At 37.8% G+C, this 17964-nt stretch overlaps 1 protein-coding gene across 5 annotated transcripts in view; it reads right to left on the bottom strand.

Annotated features, from left to right (window-relative positions):
- The window catches only part of LOC125760419 (inner centromere protein A), a 73400-nt gene that overhangs the window by 35902 nt on the left and 19534 nt on the right, over positions 1–17964 (bottom strand). For 3 of the 5 annotated variants that reach the window (XM_049420535.1, XM_049420543.1, XM_049420537.1), the window contains exon 2: positions 17802–17813. The exons of the other annotated variants lie outside the window; for them this stretch is intronic. In XM_049420535.1, coding sequence (XP_049276492.1) covers positions 17802–17813 — 12 coding nt within the window. The remainder of the gene's footprint in view (positions 1–17801; positions 17814–17964) is intronic. 5 annotated transcript variants of the gene reach the window in all.

Below are 17964 nucleotides of genomic sequence, written 5' to 3' on the forward strand. Positions count from 1 at the left end.
ACTACAGGCACACTTATCATCGTGTAACATTTTTTGCTCAATGTCTGTTTTTCTGGTCACTTTTAACAAATGAAAACGAAGAGAAGAAATTGATGTGATACATGATTTCACAATTTCAACAATACTCGTTGACGTCAAAACGCATTAAAACATCATCTCGCGGGAGCGATGACCGACCAATGAAACGATACACCGCAGTTTTGATCAATCTGTTGTATCCATCGATTGGCAAACAGTGATTGCAAACGGAAACTACTCTGCTGAAATCCCATCAACTCTGAGAGCGAGAGTGTCTCAATCAAAATCATAAAGAAAGCAGATCAATGAGGTATCAGCGACAAGGAAAACATAATTTTACAAATGTTTGAAAACTCTATGAAACAAAGAAGTATGAGAATCTACACATAACTTCACACCTTCATAACGAAAATCTGTGCAAAATATACTGATCATAACATTTACAATGGAAGCCTTTTCCAAATTAAAAACGACATAAATCGTGAGTTACCCGAGCAAAAACGGAGCGCTCTAGAACGATACAAAATACAACAAATGTATGTATCTCACATATATAACGAAAGCTTACACGGAAACAGTTAGAGTCGATCAATATCTAACTCACGACTTCATAATTGAATCGAGAGACTTGAGTTTAAAATTCTAAAAGCACTGGCCATGTGTTGGAGCAGTCTATCAGTTCGTAAAAAAATAACTACGGACATCGCTTTAGTTTGATCCAGCACACATCGCTTTAGTTTGATCTAGTTTCAATGTTGCAGCTACAGCTACAGCAAACTGTACCATAAAAGAAATTGCTTCTACGATTTTGTATACAGGTACCGTATTCGAAAATATTCAAAATTGATTCAGCATATTCTTTTACCGGTTTTCATTTCCGACTACTTTGCGTTGTGCGAATTGTATCTACGATCAGAACGCATTTCACGGTCATATTCGTCGTGCTTTCACTTTCATTTTACAGCGAGAAATAAACAATAGACAAAAAAGGTAATCAATTTCCCAACTCGACACTTGACTTCCATGCTTCAAAAGCAAATCAACACAATGCCACATAAAAACTTTACCACTTTCTAGGTGAACCTAGGCGAAAGCGTACACCTAGACCACACCTGATAGGTGGTCAGGCATTGTAAGGTGGTCGATCATGTTCAAGGGTCACTAGGGGTTTTAAGCATGGTGCTATTTTACGGTGGCAAAGCCGCAAGACTATACTGGTAACACAAGCCACGAGGTCATCAAGGCCAGAACTGATTAGGTGATACTACGGAATATTAGTTTTCTCGGTCTCCGCGCAAAACGTAGTTCATTGTGAAGGATTTTTTTTTTACAAAAGTGGCTTTGTGGCTGAAGGACTTCATTCCTCCTTAAACTATATGCATTGATCATGCATTTGCTTTTGCCTGCTTATCGACCCAAGTAAACCTCCGTGTCGTCTGGACCATCCGCTCACGGAATCATTTTTGCTTTTGCCCTGATACAATCATGTTTGCGTACGATTGTGTTTCTCAAACGTAGACAGCAGATACCATGGCGTCAATGTATACCATACTCGTTTTAATGGTGGTTTACCTAATGGTCAAGATGCTTTACTAAGAAAACTGTGCAGTTGCAGCAGAATGCACAATCGATTGGGAATCGATTTCGGAACCAAAAACGATTCCGAAAACGGAACAAGGTAGTTCCGAGCGCCCATCACTAGTATCGTGTGGAACCGACGCCGTTTAGCACACACAAATGGCTACTGTAAAAATGATAGACGTTGAAAGTGATCTTATAATAAATATTAAGTGAATGGAGTGCGACTGTACACGCTAAGGCAGGTATGTCATACTGGTGGCCCGCATAGACTTTGGATGCGAAATTATTAAAACATTTAGTCAGTAGCGCCAATAGTGTCCTACATTACAAGCCAATTAGCCAATGAAAAATAATTCGTACATATTTGCCGTATAGTTCTTTTAAAAAACGTCGTTTGCTTACTAACTATAACTCCTGGTAAAATAAGAGAAACATTGTAACAAATGAGTCCCTGGAACAAGATCACATATGCAGAGTTCCTATAATACGACGGGTTGTATCATCATATACAGATCGAAACAGTAGCAACGTGCGATGTTTGCTACTGCCTTAATTATATTCGATTAGCTTACGGCTACAATCGGTCTATATCCTGCTTTTGATCCCACACCGTATAACCACAAAATAGATTGGACTCTTTTCATGTCTGCCTAGGCAGCAGAGTCTATCGATACATGCTGTTTCTTCGTTTTGGTTTGCGTATCATTTGTGGTTTACTCTTGATTGATGTATATCAATGTGCATGCAAAGGCTTTCACTTTTCTAGTCGAGATTTATACTACACCGTGCATCCGTGAGAGGTTCTCCTTCCTGCTATGCAATCATCCACCTAGGTGAGAAAGGTTGCCCCCCATGAATCTAGGACACCGACATAGCAATTGCGCACACCGGCACCTTCACTGTAACTCGGATTAGTTTTTCTCTATAAGTTCCATAAGTTTGAAGTCTAATCACAACACTACGCGTGCTTGAAGAGTATGCGCACAACAACACATCGCCCTATGCGTTTGGAAGCTATGAAATCTTGCGATAATGTAAAGCGGTTGAACTAGATTAAGTCAGTCACAATTAGATGTGGTCATCATCATCGGCAGCCCCATTCCCGATGATCTTGAGGTTTACTGGAAGCACTGCAATATAACCCATATTTAAAAGCCACACGAATTTCTCGTGTCTTGTAGATTTCAATTAGATGATGTGTGATGAGTGCTCATGATGAGTGATGAGTGCTCATTTTTCTCACACATGCATTAACTGAGCTTTGGTCGGCAGAGTTTTCAAAAAAAGGGCCAGACAGTGAAAATTAACCTGAAACTGCAGAAAAAATACTTGAAACAAATCTTGAAACATGTGGATTGGAAATTAGATGATTTTTTTTCGAAAGAATGTAGATATGTACGACATAATAGGTGTTGACGTGGATTCACAGGACTAAAAATAACCTGATATCGTGATAATTGGATTTTTTGTTCTTCGTGAGCCCTACAAAATTTTTCTAGCGGGCCAATTTTGCTGACTCATGGTGTACGGTATCAAATGCCATCTGGACCGTCCCGGGAATTATCCGGCTACATGGTAAAATAAGTCTAGTAAGTCAAAAATGGCCATTCCCCCGGGACAGTGACATCTGCTGAAGTGCTCGTGCGCAAGCTGGCATGGAGCCGCCACGGACACCGATCTTGGCAGTAATACCACTAATATGCAGACCAAGCGCGTCATACTGTTCTTTTAATTGATTCTCAACTAAAAAAGCTAGATTTGAATCATTAGGAGTTTAATGTGAGTAGTAGTGACGTGAGATCACAAATAAAATTAAACATCATCGACAACCATCATGGTATAGTTATGGAAACAAATCCATCCAAGACCATCCAAACCAAATTGGAAAATATATTCCGATCCGTTAAACTGTATCTGAGAAAGCTATGCCTTCAGTCAACTTTTGCTATTCCCAATGAAACTTTCCTCATTGTATCCTCAATCCTCTTTCATGATACCCATATTTTCAAATAGATAGCTAAGAATGCTGGCACTCCGACCAAAACAATATAACTTAACAACAAAATGAATTAATAATAATGATTAAAATATAATAATATACACTTGATCAAATCAAAATTTGACATTTCAAACCATTAAGTTCGGTCAATCGTAACTGACTGACTCGAACAATTGTCAATTTTATCAATTAGTATAGCGTTCTACCGATTCTTTAAACTTCACTCTAATCTTTGTAGCATACAATTAATTGTCAACTGATAGTTTCGATCGGATAGTTCTATTTATCAGCGATGGAAATAATACCCGCGGAGCCCTAACAGAACTTGACGTTATCCAATTAGGTTCCCGAAAATAACCATACCGGTATGTCTGTAACCCCACTACGTTCTTATATACCAGCTGACATGTAAAACTGTTCAACATTTATAGTCCAGGAATTGGCAAATACACTAGACACATTAGCATACTATAGACAGCCGTAACCTATGGGTCGTCGCGTTCCCGCCTTGTGTCACGAGCTAAAGCCGATAATCCTTACATAATCCGAATAGATCATTTTTGTGCCTGGCTTACCTCACGAAACCATATCCTTCGCACCCAGTCAACCTAACGTCACAAAACAAACTGTTTACCTCTGAATGGTTTCGCCAAGACGCTCCAGGGTATTGCGGTTACCTCAGAGGGTCGAGTTATCTTCTAGCGACAAAAACTGAAAGAATACTTGTGTATTTAAGAAAAGGTGTCGAAGTTTACGTGCTCTAGGTCATATGTTTCAGAAGAAAAAAATTGCAAAGGACTCATAAAGAAAAAGTAAGTTTTGATTGTTACGTAATCTTCATTTTACTTCTCCCTGACTGTGCAGTTCATACCTAACTATTACTGTTAGTGCCAAAATAAAACCATTAAATAAACGGAAGCATGTCCCCCAAGAAGTAAAAAAAATGCTCATTACACGATCAGTTTAGAGACAATGTTCATCACAAAAGTAGAATCGATCAGAATCTAATCAATAAATACAATTTTTTGCAATACTCGATGATTAATTTTGATTACAAAATCCATTGAACACAAGTGCAATCAACCGAGGCACTGCCAAAGCGAGAAAGCATGTTCTTTTGGCTAGTTGGGCTGTAAATAAGGATGCTTATAAAGAATAAAAATTCGATTTCCTACCATCGTTGGCATTCAATTTTCAATTATCAGCCAAAACTTTCAAAGAATAGTGACAGCTTATCTATTTTTACGTTCTCTACCTAACACGTTTAATGATACTCCGTAAGGCTTTATGTTTCAAAACTTTGAAATAACAAATTGCGGATAGCAACGAAATGACAGAACGAGGAAAGGCATAGAGTAAAACTAACGCAACCATATTTGACAAATGTGTTCCCGGTTCCAGAAAGTACCACCAGTAAACAACAATCGACCCAATCTCCAGAAAGTACCACCAGTAAACAACCAACCCAACAATCTAGAAAGACCAATATTTTTCTCTAGTGGTCACATTTATTTTGCTTTTTAAGAACAACCTGGCCGTATAAGGCTTATTTTACCACGTACCACGTAGTACTGACTATCGTCCTTGCTACGGGGGAACGGTCCGGATGGGATTTGATACCCGGTCCTGTCGTATGGAACTTGTGCCGCTAATCACATACACTAATGGGTCGCCCATAAACAAATTGTAATACAAACAATACAAAACACAACTAGCTTAATCAAACAGGATATATCGCAGCATATAATAAATTAAACATCCGTGCCACGAAATAAGCCCTTCGCAATACCTTCTCTTTCAGTATTATCTGTACATTCCATTCTTTGAATAGTGTTCTAACCTCACTTTTGCTGCCATTGATATTCACTAACTTTACCGCTGAAACACTTCATAAAAAGTAAAAAATCGGTAAAATTTGGGGTCATCAAGCAGTCTTCTGTCACCCTGGTCGTGTTTCATTAGCTTGGTCTTGGCTCGAAAGAAGGAAAAAACTGACGATGTCATTGGTACTTCACAGTGGTACGTGCAGTAACCTGTCGTCAGTCGACGCCACACGAGAAGCTATCGGTCAATCATTTGCATACGCCGGGTTACGAATAGGAGGTCACACCGTCCGCCCAAAACTGAGGTCGGTATGCGAATGACCTACTACTTGCTCTCTATCCTCCTATATACCCTTCTAAACGAAGGGTGCTTTTTCCTACTGGGATCCATGTGGTTAACAAAAGAAAGCAACCTATCTGCTTTGCTACACGCACGTTTACGATACGCGATTTATCGACCGCGAAGCCGACAGGTAAAGTAGTCAAAAACAAAACTTGGCGTTTTAATGTACGAGGGAGAGTGCAGTGAGTGACCACTTTTAGACCAAAAAAGACGAAATTCCAACTGGGCGCGACACGACCACAACCATTCACATTTAATGATCTCAACCGTCTGTCGGTAGTCTACGTGCCTCGATGGCTGAAGAATCGATCGTAACCGATTTAATTATTCGGCTTAATTTCGTCAATTGTGTGATTTGCCCATCGCCCACTGATACGTTGTTCAACATTTCCTTTTGCTAGTCGACGATTGTCTAGTCGGCCTTACACACAAAATTTGTTTGCAGTCAAAAAACACACACACATTGTTTGCAATTGATTGCAACTTACAGCAAAAAGATATGAAGAAAAACTCCAAAGTTTCTTTCCTATCAAAAATAACCCCAATGGCAGACCAAACGATATACATACATACATTAAAAATAAAAGGATTTTACATGGACCGTCAAAGAAAGCTTGTTTCCGAGCGAATGGCACAAGGTTGTGGATTGTTCCAATCACATCTCATGCTGATGTAGTCAAAAGGGCGTTACATCGGATTTACATAACAATGACAACAAAACAAAGTGCTTACGAAATCTAGAACAACGCTCACATAATTAAATCTTATCCCTTGCGTTTAGTCGATTCCATCGCTCTCAAAATAGAGCAAGTTTCATCTACATTCCATATTTACTTTTACTGTCATTCCAATGGTTATATTCCAATGACAATATTCGTAATACTTCCACGAAGTTGTTGGCTTTACAGAAAGCCATGGGCCAAATTTTTATGTTCGTTCTTGCTGGGATACGTTACAGCCCAACCTGTAAAGTTGTTGTGCCCCTGCGACATTACTGAACTTTCTAGAAAAGAGAACATGTTCATAGAATATATGCTAAAGTGCTACAAATCAAAACGTGATTAACCTGAATTGTTTTTTTAACCATTAGGAACGGTCAGCTCTTATTGCACAACGTGTATTTTTATATCACGAAAATAAATTCAATCTTCAGCCACCTAGTTTACCGAAACGACACACAAACATATTGTTGAACTACTTTGGTTTGGTTTGCTATCATCGTGGACACGCGAAGGGTGAATACAGTGAAATATAAACACGAAGGAATAGTTTTGGAAGTACAAAACCCTTCAGGCTAACAGTGGCCTCCTTCAGGCATGATTGCTCACGCAATCAGTCTAATTATTTCTTGGTCATTAGGCGCACGCGTGTTAGTACCCGATTCTTCCTTCCTGCAATTAGCTGCTTACGATTTGTGTTGGCTTCAAAGGGTAGTTAGGACAAATTTTTGAAAATTTTCAACCAACACAAAGAAGATATAAAGTACAGTATGGCATTTTGTCGGTTTACTTTAGCAATGATAAAAATTGTATTCACCTACATATTTAAAACAAACGAGATTATTCGATTATATTTATTCAACGGCAAATATCGCTTACGTAAGCTTTCAAGAATATTCGCTACCTTTCACTTCAAATTTATATTTGTCATACCGATATCTTCGTTCAGTATGCTGTATCACTTTTTTGACGGAATTCAGTTAATTCACAAAAAACTGTCACCCACCAAAATCATCTCACCGTTAAAACCAGTTTGCCTATAACCATCCTCTTTAGCACACGTTGCAAGTGTTTGCCAACTTTCCACAACTTTCTACACAAACGGTTATCGTCCAATTTGCCGCATTTTTCTCCAACAAACGAAAACGGATTGATGGAACTTTTATTGGATTAGGCTAGTTAAGGGTAACTTGAGAAAAATAAATATAATAACAGCCAGCTTTGATAATTGAACAACTAATAATAAACGGGCTGGTTCGAAACGATGCGAATTCGCCAAATGAAATCAACGAATTAGTTTCAAAGCACTTTAAAACATTGGTGTCACTCTAAATCTCCAATTTAAACAATAAGATGCCTTGGATTGATCGGGCAACCGCCTTACCGAACACATCTACAACCAAAAGACAGAAACTTAGGAAAAAAACGCCTACCGTAAACTTCCATTAAACTATTTGTTGCATTCTGCGATCCAATTTAAAGAATGGCCAACTGCTTCACTCACAAATATTAATCACAGTAATGACATTAAACTTCTAAAATTAAATAACTTTCTGTGTTACAGCGTATAAACCATTGCCTAAGAATTATAATCGTGTCCCAAACAAGGTAAAATCATTTCTCAGGAACAATTTTAATTTTGGGGCGGCCCGGTATATGTGATATACGACGCCGGTCCACACGACAGGACTGTGTATCAAATCCCATCCGGACTGTTCCGCCGTGGCAAGGACTGACTATCCTGCTACGCGGTAAAACAAGGCTTGATACGACTAGGCCGTTCTTAAGAAACAAAAAAAAAATCGTTGACTCTAGCTGACCTTCACATTTCATCGAGAGTTCAATTCATGAACTATGCCTTCAGCATAAACGGCTTAATCATTGAACAATCATTCAAACAAGATTTAAAAAGTATCATTGTTTCGTCGCCAAATTGAATTGTTTTGTTTTCTCTGCCTTGCCAACAGTTGTGGAAGGCCGTGTTTCGTAAAATTTTAGAAAGTGTTGAGATTGTAAAAAAAAATTAATAGCAACAGTACAACATACAATTCCGACACACCTTGGGAACGTATCGTTGCTTTTTATTTTCAAGCTCATCTCCTAAAGCTACTGTAGAAGTAAACGGATCGACATTTTCAGCACCTTCAAAAACAATTAAACACGACCTTACGGCCTAGTATCATAAACAAAGGAAAAAAACGATCATTGACCTCAATGATCCAATGAATGACCACACGACAATAAATGCGCCATCTTCACAATCGTCCAAAAATTGGCTCATATTTATTGACCAGAATACACAAACATACACACACACACCATATGAAGTGACGTAGAAAAGGCTCAAAACTGTGCCATCGAGCTTATGTTTTATTGCTCTACAACTCGAAACCTATGAACTGAAAACTGTTGAAAACAAAAAGTGCCTACGACAAATGCTAATTTGGCAACACAAATAAAATACTATCCGACACAACAGTTCAACACAAGAAATCAACATCATTTATTCATTATTTATCTGTTGTAAAATGCCCTTCGCTAACTTCTTATAAAAATATTTTTCACCTTTAGTCTCTGACAGCGGTAGATAATTTATATTAAAAGTTTTACTTCAGTCAATTAGAGATACGACCTACCGCTGTGCATTACTTAAGCTTTGTTAAAGAAACAATAGAATGTGCACTAACTATCAGTTTTAAGTCACCTTCGGGCACGTCGATTTTGACACAAAGCTTACATGAAAATAAACCCTCTATAGTGACGCAATTTATGACTAAAGGTGGTGAGTAGTATGCGTTTTGGTCAAAACGGTTGGAAAAGAACAATAAACCGTTGTCATCATTACGAACGAGGGAGCTGTTGGTAAACTTAATTGACACTGCGAATTTTACTTCACTAGCTACACAGGCAATACAGTGCGTCCTCGACTGCATGTTGCTTCCAGAATCATTGGCTAACATACGCATTGCATTATCGTGTGACTAGTACTTCACAAAATACTATAAATTAACTAAATTACTAACGTACTTATTAAGTAAAGTACTAAATACTAAAGTGATTCTGTGATCCATGGGCAACCAACCGAAAACACTAGTAACAGGTGAAACGGGCAGGCGCTAGAACCACTCAAGCAGAGAAAAAACAACACACTTTTGTGTCTTCCTCGTTCCATTCTCTAAAATCTCCACTGAAAAGATAGTTCCTAGTAGATGTGCTATGGCAGCGGCCTCGAACATCTTTTTTACTTTTCTTCCGGGGCTAGTAGGTACTAATTGTAGTTGTAGCGACCGATGCCTCTTACATGCGCGTTGAGGGAATTAGCGCCATATCTTTTATGAATAAAAATCTACTTGTACACCAAAATTATACCATTTAAATGTTTAACATTCTGTTTGTGTGTCGTTCACAAACGTTCTTTACGTTTTTTTTAAATTACATTTCCTTCAAAAAATGCACACAAATTAAATATTAACTCCGTTTTGTTGCACAAACCACTCAAAGACATAGTTTTTGGCAATTTATACCCAGTTATACCTTTCAATTGTTATTTTTCTTTACACATAAAATACAGAATAATTGCCAGACCGTCCCTTATGAATAAAAAAATGCAGAATAATTTCACACACTAGTTACCACGCCTTAAAAGTGTTAAAATTGATGAAAATCACAGTGCCAATCAAAATTCTGATTGCTGAAACAAAGTGAAACATTAAGCCACATCAACGTAACAAAAATGTTTACTACATTTCGTATAGTTTAATATAAGAGCTTATATTAAACTATACGAATTACTTTCATTCCACATTTAGGTGAGAGTATCGTCAAAAATTAAACGCAAACAAACAATTGGATTAAATTTTAATCCTTCTGTCAAGCTAAATAAAGCATTCATTTCTCTACGTAGTTCTGGAGAGGACAAACCTCTAATATGAAAATATTTCTCTCTAAGTATTTACTCTGTTTAATCATTAATATTTATTACGCCGTATTGTGCAAACCTTAACATGTTTTTGAAAATGTTGCAATTTTATAAAATACATGCTCACGTACATCAACTTAAGTTAAAGTTTCCTACCGGTTTCAAGTTAAATATTTTGTCTCAAAAGTTTTGAAATCGGTTGGTGGCAGCAAGTATAAATGAATTTTATTTCATGCCCACATGCATTAATAGCTTCTTTAATTTTCTTTTTCTAGGCTTCCTACTTGGAATGCCTCGAACGAGCAATCCATCACTTCGGTCCGATAAGAAAACTGCACCTCAGCCAAAGCCATGAAATAGAAACAAATAAATTGTTCTGCTAGATGTGTACATCACATCAATATTCCACTCTTATCGCGTCGAGCAAAAATGTCTTGAGAAGAATGATGAATATTCCTTCAACTGATACAAATGAAAATAATAAAATATAATTAACTATGCACTGAAACACACCACAAATAAATTTTGAATGTGCAGAACAAAACTGATGGAGTCTAACGAAAACTATTTTATCGTTTTTCTATACATTGCAATCATAGAAAACTGCAACTATTCCTGCAACTGCAACTAATATTTTTCCACGACAAACACGTGTATTTTATATTTATCGGAGAAAATCTACCGTTGCAATCTATGGGGCAGTGTAGATGATCCCAAAAACATCAATAACCAACACACACATCAGCTTGACTATCAACAATGTACTCTGAAAGAGGGCAGCCAAAGAGCAACATTAGCAACATCTTTGACGCTTCTTCACGACGTGAAAACAATCTTCCTCTATTCCTTTTCCGCTTGTCCGATTCTCTAAAAAGCAGCAATTTTCACTCGACAAACACTGTGCGGTATATGTTCACGTACGCTTTTTACCACTTCACTTACGAACGATTTCTACGTCCGACTGCACCCATACGAACCGGTGTGTGTTTGCGGTGAAATATATTTTACACATTTTTAAAACCTTCAATGCCTACACTGTGCATGCACTGGTTAGAGAAAATCCTAACTCAATGCCTGCACAGCTCTACCCGTCTGATAACGAAAGCCATACCGAACGAAGTTACACATCTGTTAGGTGAACGCCTGAGATGCAAGCCAGTTTGTGTAAGTGTAATCAGTGTGTTTTTTTAATCAAATTTTATCACGCAAAGCACAAACGTTCAACACGCAGCAGGACACTGTTCCATTGTCAGTATTACTGTACTGCACCGTTAATCAATTTTGCACTTAACGAGAAATGCATCTGCAGTAATGCGTAACTGAAATGCGTGCGTATCCCTAATGCACTTTTCACAATTTGCTTATTTCATTTATTGGTACAACTATAGGTAAAAACTCTCAATTTTTCATAACGTTTGCAAACATAAACACTGTACATCGTTACTAAACTACTTCATTGAATTCAACCGCATTTACACTCATCGAATGTTAACACATTGGAATGCGATGATAATTTAAATTACTGAGTCACGCCTTAACTAGGTGATGACGAACTCATATGGAGGGATATTCCATACAGCAGACTAAACTATATTACACTGCACTTTTAACTATCGACGGTGATGAATTTAAACGAATGTGTTATACCGATGTTATTGCCTATATCATTTATGTCAATTTATGCAAAGGTTTCTATTAAACCACGCGGCTGATTATTTGCACTCACTCACATAGACGAAGTGAATGAAGAACAATAGCTGAATTTAATAGAGGTAGAATTGACAACAGGTTGATTTGCCAAGCCACGTAACAAAAACACAATAACCGCGCACGAACGTGACGTACGTGAGCTACCTACAACATGACAACACGAGCAATCACACCGCACGTACGCTTATCAATGTTGCAGAGCGACAACTAACCACGAAAAGTTTCTCAAACCGCGTCGACGCTGACAGTGCGAAGTTACGTACGAGAGAGGGGTCCCACAGCTTAAATGACTCGACCAGTGTTTGCCAAGGTGCCACATCCCATCGATCGACAGTCGATCGAACGCACACGATCGATCGAGTGACGACGATGACTAGGCGCACACTCTACTCTCTCGCTGTATTCGACTTCAGCTGGTGGTCACAACACTAATGATGGAGACCCCTCAGTTCAACGCACGAAGAAGTCCTCAATTGTAGCGCTTGTGAGTGACGCGAGAGTATTCGCCCAATATATGAATGGTTCAGAGTATTCTGGGGGAGTATCATAGGAAAGCCTCACTTCTCTATAATTTGAAAAGACGTAACAAACTGCCATGGGCTTTATTAACATCAAGCGGTGAATGAATCACCCCAGGAGAAAGCTGTACAAGTTGAAGAAGCTCCAAATGCGAAACTATTCCCCTTTAAGACGATGAACAAGTGCAGAGAAAAGAGAGAAAACAGAAACAGTACTCACGCAATAAAGAGCGCATTCATGGTTTCCTCAGTATGCTCAACAAAACACGAGCGATGCGCATTCCCAAACATGATTTCTTTTGCGCTCTCAGGTTCCTACCTAGAGCCACCCTGTGTGTTCAATTCGATGATGAAGTATCCACTCACGAAAGCTCCACTTTTAGATAGTTTCTAGCCAAACAGCAAGGGGCGATTGGTAAGCAATTATATACTAAATCAAGCAACTGAATTGTTTGCCTTTAGACAACTGAATTGCTTACCTTTAGACAACATTTTTTTTTACTTTCGGCTTTTGTTGTGGATAAACATCGCATTATTCCATATGTATCATATGAATCAGAATAATACATACTTCGTATGTCGCGAATTTCACATTTAAAGGCGATATTTTCTACACTATCGAGGAGTACTACATTCCACAAGCATTCGAATGTGAATTTACAGTTCTATAAAATATAACCGATGTTTTATTACGATGTTTTATTTGCCGTACGATGATAGTTGATCATATCGATAATTTATTTTGATCTAAATATCAACATATTTGGAGAATGTAAAAATATAATATTATAGTCATAATCGGGTCACTCGCCCTAGACATTTTGTACTAGGCTAGGACGAAAAAAAGGCATGAGAATGCATTTTATGTCCATATTGTATAGGCTAAAGTAATATTACTGACACGAAATAAACATTCTTAATGTACATAAAACAAAGAAAATCTGAATAACAAAAGAAATCCTTGTTGCGAAACATGGGGATAGGACAATTTTGAATCGATGAGAAAAAACAATACCAGACGACATTGCACAACCAGACAATTGCAACAACTGGTGAAGACGAGATGATGAGGACGTATAAAAAATATATTTATTGTTGTGTATCATATTATGATACACCGGAAGATATAATTTATGCAGATATGTAAAGATGCAACACAATAGTTTCTGGATTAATAGACTTATTTTTACCATGTAGCTGTATAGTCAGTCCTTGCTACGGTGGCATGGGATTTGATACCCGGTCCTTTCGTGTGAAACCGGCGCCGTTTGTCACAAACCAAGCCGTCCCATTTCTGAACATTTTTGTGACATTTAAAATCGTGTTGTTTAAATACTAAAAAATAGTGTCTCCGTAATATCTTCACCACCACCCTTTTTACAGCTCGTTTTCTTTTTGCACTAAATGTATTGTATCATGTACATCTGTACCGTGCTCTCTTATTTGTGTTGAATTGAATTCATTCGACGAGCTTATTTCACTACTTTACCCTCCTTCCTCTTGCTGCTTTGCCTGAATTGATCCCAGATTGATAGAGCGCACGTCTTCTGTTTCTTTCCAGAGACACAAACATGACAAATTAGCTAGTATAAGTTCGAATTGCCATTAAAATGGCAAACTTGGTAGAGACAAAGTCTACTGCGTGTACTGATAGCGGCGAAAATGTTCGTACACTCATTGAAGCTTTGCGAACGTGATTTTATGTTGAGATAATTATGCTAACGGCACACACATTATCCTTGCAGTGCTGGAATGCACTGCACTCCTTACACCTTCGGGCAAAATACATGCCCTGTAACAATACAACACTATGTAATCGAACCACACACAAGGCCCAACGAACATTACATAGCTCACAGTAAACACGTCCACCGAGAATGGCAACGAGCAATCCGACTCCAAAGGAAACCGAACACAAGACAGCGCAAAAAATACATTCGTAATTGCGACGAATTATTTATACTTGACAATTTGCTCTCCCCTGCCGATGGATTGGAGTCTTCGGCGAGACGATGAGCTAATAACGTTTGATGGAGCGCGGTGCAGTTCACCTAACCAGCGCAACATAAGTGTAAACATTTATGAATAGAAGCCGCAAACTGCGGTAAAACGCCTTGGCCACGTCACCCTAGGTTGGATTGGGATCAGACGAATTGCTACAGAGGAGTGTTATCTAAGACACTCTGTCTAATGGCACCTTGAATTGCCAATTTTATGCTGACAATTATGTCTACACAAATGGTCGACGCAAATCTTTGGCTGCTCCCACACTACATAACACTGTGTTCTTGTATCTGAACATGGAATAAACTTTAGGCATCCGGACATCAACTCAACGATGACTGTTGTGTTCAAGTTGTTATGTAATTCTATATTTACGAGTTTAAATTGCATTTTACATTAAGGGCTGTTTACATATGGGTGGATTGAAGAATTGAGATATAAAATAATTTTTTAACGAAATTTTAAACAAAAGTTTTTCAAAATAGGAACTAATAATAGCGTAGTATTCATCAAATTGGAATTGAAAATTTACAAAACTAACAGTGTAACGAACAAAAACACAGCAACAACCATCGTATTCCTCTGATAATCTATATCAATGGCACGCGATTCTTTATAAATTTTAGTTGAATCGCTAATGTATTGGGTGTTTCTATATCAATCCTCGCCTGTTTCATATTCGCCTGCTTGATCCCTTACGTTCGTTTTTCCCTGTAGGTATTTAGCTGTTTATATTTTATTACTGTTTGCTAACACGGTTTCAACTTGAACCAACTTGCCCAAACAAAAACAAAATACGATACAGTTACAAAAATAACAAAATTGCATAAAAACATATTAATCACTAATCGTACCGAATACCAAGCCCATAAAATTTGGTCATATTCTAATTAAACCAATTTCAATTATAACTAACTTTATATCGTTTCGATATACGATTCGGTGCACAATCCGCGCACTTCGTTGTGCAATCGATTGACGAAAATTATATGTGAATCGAAAAACCACAAGTGCATCCAAACGTAGCCAAAAACACAAAGATGGTGTCTTCACATGACAGTGGCAGCACACTATTCAATGATGAAATGCATTTCCCACCCGCTGCTATCTCAAAGTTAATGCATCATACTGCGTTCGATTGTTGTTGTTCGGTAATATAGCGCAAACGGTTGACAAAAATGCAGCACATCACAATACAACAGAGAACACTGTAAATAAGCAAGGTATAAAAAATAGTGAAGCACTTGTGATAGCATTCCATTTGCAGGCACGGTTGCTTGTCCTTTTGAAATTGAAGCTCATTGCAACACCAACAAATAGGACTGAATAGATAGATAAATGTGAGTGCGACCAATGTATTTTCAACTCCTCTTTCTTGCAGCACCAAAAAGCTTGCTCATACCGCCATAGGTTACGATCGACGCTGTACAAAAGACGATGATCCACTGCACATGCGTTAAATCGATGCATTAATGGGACCAAACAACAGCAAATGGCACACTAAGCTGTCACACAAGGAAATAGTAGCACAGATTACCACTACTGCACGCTGTAACTCGCGCAACGACAACGAATGGATTATTTTGTTAGCAACTGTTCACTCTAAAACACTTAAACGCCGTAGTGAAGAAATTCAGCTCTTCTGAGGAAGGAAGATCAACACTTTGGGGAGACGCCTACATTGCAATTTCTCGAACTAATTGGCAAAAAGCACGCGAAAAGACGCGAATGAAATGAGATAGCAAACTAGACACACTTACGTTTTTAACGCCACAGATCATCAAGTGATATTATGTAATTATTGCTGACACAAAACAATCCGTCTATGGCTTAAGCCAATCTCTGAGTTTGTGTAGTAACATTGTTGTTTCTGATCTACATCAAAGTAATAAGCGTATATGTAGCCATTGTGTAATACGCCCTAATACAACAATTACTAATTTTCAGATCGATCAATAATATTTATTTGCGAGACTGAAGTATCAGGAGAAAGAGCAAAGCATAAGGATCCAAAACTTGTATTTTTGATTACCGGTTACCTTTGGCACAAAAGTAAAATTGCGGTTGATTTAATTTCGTCGTTTGAATAAGTAGAGTTCAAAAATTGATTCATACGATAAGGTGAATAGAGAAGAAATGGAAAAGAAAGAAGGAATGGGATGTGAATCGGAATATGACATGTTTACTGAAGAAATGGCATTTTCGGTCAATTGTAATACACTACAAATAAACTTTAAATGTAATTAACAACCCAGCATTGAGTAGGAATACAAATATCCGTGATATGCTAATATCAAATGCTAACCACTTCATATAAACAGATCATATTTCCCCACATGTAAAACATTGTGTAGAACCGGTGCCGTTTATCACATATGTACACCGCCTTGATGATGATCAATTTAATCTTAGAAGCTGATTACTGTCGCAACTTTTTACGGTATTGAGTTTATTTCTTTAGATAGACACAAATTAAAAAAAAAAACGATCGTTCCATTATACCATACCGCTATTAGACATTCCACTGGTGCGTTTATTACCAGCCCTATTACAACGTTGCTGCGAAAGCGACCAGCTCCCTTTCTCGTACCTTAATACCTATAAATCAGTGTCAGCAGCAGTAAGACTGAAAAAAGTACCGATGCTTTCATCGAAAGAACGAAGAATGTATGGTTTGATCTCACAAGTCAACTAAAACCCCAGATCACCAAACAATCTCGAACTGGAAATCGTCCCCAGAATCACAAACCATCCTACAGTCAACTAGTCTATGAAACGATGCCTTCAAGCTGGACCCACTTCTACTAAGGCAAACAAATTCTTCAAAGAACTGATCAAGTTAAAGTACAAACAACATCATCACATCCATATGGACAGATCTGTTTTCAGATGACTTCGCTGGCTGTGGTCTATACTCATCAATATCATATTGTGATAAAAGCTTCATCATTACACCTCAATCTTTTCAGCTGAGGAAACAGCGTTGATTATAGCACCTGGAGATCATCGTTTAATTGAGCTACTTTCTCCATATTACTTTATCTTATTGTTGGGAAACAATGACAATTGTTGATTTTTAATGTACACTTTAAAATTTATCTAGAAAAAACTATTGCTAACTACCTAAAAAATTATCTTATGCTCGTGTTTAAAAATGTCCAGCTTACCATCTATTGTTCCTGAAAAGAAAAAAAACACAATGTTAGCCATGACAATGTTAACATGAAAAAGCACTAATATTTTGTTTAATTATTGGGATGTGTTAAGCCATCAACGGGTTGATTGGCTTTTGTGTCTAAGTGACAAAATATTTTTGAGATATATATGTAT

Source organism: Anopheles funestus, chromosome 2RL (genome assembly GCF_943734845.2).
Source record: "Anopheles funestus chromosome 2RL, idAnoFuneDA-416_04, whole genome shotgun sequence".
Classification (NCBI taxonomy): domain Eukaryota; kingdom Metazoa; phylum Arthropoda; class Insecta; order Diptera; family Culicidae; genus Anopheles; species Anopheles funestus.